General features: G+C 57.8%; 1 protein-coding gene across 1 annotated transcript in view; it reads left to right on the plus strand.

Moving 5' to 3' along the window:
- LOC104158916 (exostosin-1c-like) overlaps positions 1-290 on the plus strand; it is a gene marked incomplete at its 5' end in the record, with an annotated part of 821 nt that extends 531 nt beyond the window's left edge. Inside the window, one exon of the mRNA XM_009696685.1 lies at positions 5-290. Coding sequence (XP_009694987.1) covers positions 5-290 — 286 coding nt within the window. The remainder of the gene's footprint in view (positions 1-4) is intronic.
- Positions 291-910: the final 620 nt, after the last annotated feature.

Raw genomic sequence — 910 nt, forward strand, 5'->3', positions numbered from 1 at the left:
CCAGGCCCGGCTTCGACATCTCCCTCCCTCTCTTCTCCAAGGACCACCCGCAGCGCGGTGGAGAGAGGGGGTGGTTGTATCAGGACTCGATCCCCCCCAAAAAGAAATACTTGTTGGTGTTCAAGGGGAAGCGGTACCTGACCGGCATCGGCTCCGGCACCAGGAACGCGCTGCACCACATCCACAACGGGAAGGACATCATCTCCCTCACCACCTGCAAGCACGGCAAGGACTGGGAGAAGCACAAGGACACACGCTGCGACAGGGATAACGTCGACTACGAAAAGTGAGTCGGAGATGGGGTGAGAAAGGGGGTCTGGTGGGGGGGACACCCCACAAATGCTCCTGCCCCTCTGCGGGGTGCAACCGTGCCCGTCTGTGGTGGCTGGAGCTCCAGATACGGGGAGAGGGGAAAGTTTTGAGCTCTCCCGAAATAGATGAGGGTTTCATTTCCAGAGTGAGGATCGAGGCACTGATTGTTCAGGGCTTTCCTGTTCTGTATTAAAGTTCGAGTAATCTGGCGAGAGCGGCTCTTATCTGCAATCACCGCGGCCGCCTCTAATACGATTTCCCTTTTTCCTAACACAGATGAATGATGCTTTTCTTCTCCCCCCCTCCTGCCCTCCCCAAACATAAACATTTCTCTTGGAGATGAGCCCGAATCTTCCCCCCCTCACTGGCTCTGCTAAAAATCCCACAAAACTGGCGGGTCCTTGGACATCCCGGTGTGGGCAGCCCCGAGCTCACCCAGACGTAGTGGGGTGGGGGTCCTCCTGCATCCCCCCTCACCAATGGGGATGGCAGCAGTGAGTGATGGACCTGGATGGAAAAACTGAGGGGGACACAAAACTCTGTGAGTTTGGGGGGCTCCGTGCTGCGGGGATACACGCCGGCTCCTCGCCTCCCCATC

This window comes from Cariama cristata, unplaced genomic scaffold (genome assembly GCF_000690535.1).
Source record: "Cariama cristata isolate BGI_N322 unplaced genomic scaffold, ASM69053v1 scaffold39703, whole genome shotgun sequence".
In the NCBI taxonomy this organism is placed as follows: domain Eukaryota; kingdom Metazoa; phylum Chordata; class Aves; order Cariamiformes; family Cariamidae; genus Cariama; species Cariama cristata.